This window comes from Haplochromis burtoni, unplaced genomic scaffold (genome assembly GCF_018398535.1).
Source record: "Haplochromis burtoni strain Fernald_Lab_line unplaced genomic scaffold, NCSU_Asbu1 Contig_2378, whole genome shotgun sequence".
NCBI classification, from domain to species: domain Eukaryota; kingdom Metazoa; phylum Chordata; class Actinopteri; order Cichliformes; family Cichlidae; genus Haplochromis; species Haplochromis burtoni.
In genome coordinates, this window is record NW_024584739.1 from 1 (window position 1) to 2356 (window position 2356).

The 2356-nt window shown below is 42.2% G+C and overlaps 1 protein-coding gene across 1 annotated transcript in view; it reads right to left on the bottom strand.

Moving 5' to 3' along the window:
* Positions 1–571: 571 nt before the first annotated feature.
* The window catches only part of LOC102304382 (ribonuclease inhibitor), a gene marked incomplete at its 3' end in the record, with an annotated part of 8611 nt that continues 6826 nt past the window's right edge, over positions 572–2356 (bottom strand). Inside the window, 1 exon segment of the mRNA XM_014331429.1 lies at positions 572–748. Coding sequence (XP_014186915.1) covers positions 572–748 — 177 coding nt within the window.

The window sequence follows — 2356 nt, forward strand, 5'->3', positions numbered from 1 at the left end:
TGTTCCAGTCTGGACCAAAGACTCTATACTGGTCTGTGTTTATCTAACCTGTTCAGTTTGCTTCTCATCTTTGCTTATGATCGTGTGGTTTCACTGCTTTTTATTCTCAGATATACTAATGAGTGTCAGAGAAATTAGGATTTGTCTGTTTTCCATGCTCATGGCTGTTTAATTAAGAGTGAATGGTCCACAGTATGGTTATGGCCCAGTGATTTAGCCAAATTAAAAAAGAGACACTTTCATAACACTAGAAACTGACTTTAATCTTGACCAGCCCCACCAGAAGCTGTGGGCCAACAGGGACCACTGGTCGCCTGTGGTCAGAAACAGCTGCTATAGTTCAGGCCTAACTCCAAACCAGACGACCCTGTGTCCCTCACCACCTCCTCCTTACTTTCTTTCTGATTTCTTTTAACTTGCATGGTTGCATGGTGCTTTTTTATAATGAATATTTTGTTAGATAATCAGATTTTGCCATAATGGGCCTACTCTACATGAAGGGCTACATCTGCAGTTTAATGCCACCACAATGTTTTTATCATGTACATCCACACACAACATGGTGACTGACCTCAAAGTTTCCAGTCTGCAGTATGGACTCTGCAGAAAACCACACAACTGCTTTACTCCTGAATCCCGCAGCTTGTAATTGTGACACAGGTCCAGATGTTTCAGATGGGAGGGGTTGGACTTCAGAGCTGAGGTCAGATAAACACAGCTGATCTGTGACAAACTGCAGATGCTCAGCCTAAACAACAAATAAAAGATATGTGTGTTGGATTTTTTAATTGAAATCATTCAGTGTTTTATAATCCAAACAGCTTATATGTGTTTTTGTGTGCGCATGTTTGTTTCAACCACAGGCCTTTATGTTTCAAGGTTAAAAGAACAGTTAGAAAGAATTTCATATATGTAAATATTAGGGGTGCAACGATACACAAAATTCACGGTTCGGTTCGATACTTTGGTGTCACGGTTCGATATTTTCTCGATACAAAAAAAAAGAACGAGATATACCTCCAGAAAATCTTATGTACGCAAACACGCGTTGCAACTTCTTATCTTGTGCGTGTTTTTTATTTTGACAGCGAATGCGCACCTGCGGACCACTTATGTGCAGCCCTGGTTATTTAGCTCGTCATATTGCAGCCACAGAAATTCTTTTGTCCATGAAACCATAAAGCTGCACTTTCTTTTTGCCTTATAGTCTGATTTGTCATAACTTCTCCGTTTTGTGGTAAGCTTTTCTTTGGCTGTCAGCAGAACTGAAATGCTTTTACACACGCACTCACATAAGCTCAGCGATTCTCTGCGCGATCAACCTCTCACATGTTTAAGCTTGCTGCGGGAGATTTCACTTGTCATGTTTGCATAGTAAGCTAACGATTAATAAGACGATGTCAGAGGAATTGGTGCACAAATTATCATCACTCACAGATCAGTGCTGTCGCTCTCTATACACAGTTCGCACGATTGCAAAGTGAAAGCAAAAAAACAAGCGCAAATTCAAACGCGATTTCAATATGTCACATATTGACAGTGGCTCACCGATGCCAATGACATAATTACCCAGCTACATTTCTGAAAGAATGCAAAAGCATTGACATATATTTTTCCTACAATAGCCCGACGGGCAGGGCAGAGATAGATTTTGGTAGCCCGACTGGAAAAAATTTTGCGAGCCCTGTATCTGATTGAGGAATCACTCATCTTTGGAAAAGAGAGTTTATTACAGAGAAATGGCTCTTTCCAAAATAAAAGCTATACTATACGCTTCTTCTGGGCTATATTCTCAGCAGCATATTAAACATATCAGGTCCCCATAAGGAGAATCATGTGCTAACGGCTGTCTAAATGACTCGGGTAAAGTTTGTAGCATGCGTGCTTGTTGTTTTTGTCTGCTTCCACTTGTCTTTGCACTAGGATGATGTCGGTGTAAATGTGCAGTCATATTCGTTGTGTTCCCACTAGTGCTGTCAGCGTAAATCTCGTTGAAATGACGTTAACGCCACAACACGGCAAATCTCCGTTAACGAGCTACCGCGGATCGCCCGTGCATGGGGCTGGACGGCCAACACGTTAACGAGCTAACTGCGCTAACACACTAGCTCCCACCCATGTAATTGAGCATTGCATGGCACATCCAACATACTGTTTTACTTTAGTCCATGACGCGCTTACCTTCAGGGTCATACGTCACATGAAAACCAAAATAATTCCAAACGCCAGATCTGAATGAGAGGTGGGGGAGGTTCAATTTGCCATGTTGCAAGGAGAGCTTAACTTCTGTCTGCTAGCTTGCCCTGCGCTCAGTGAATCTGCACTCGACTACTCCGCCTAGGCTGCACTGTCGAGT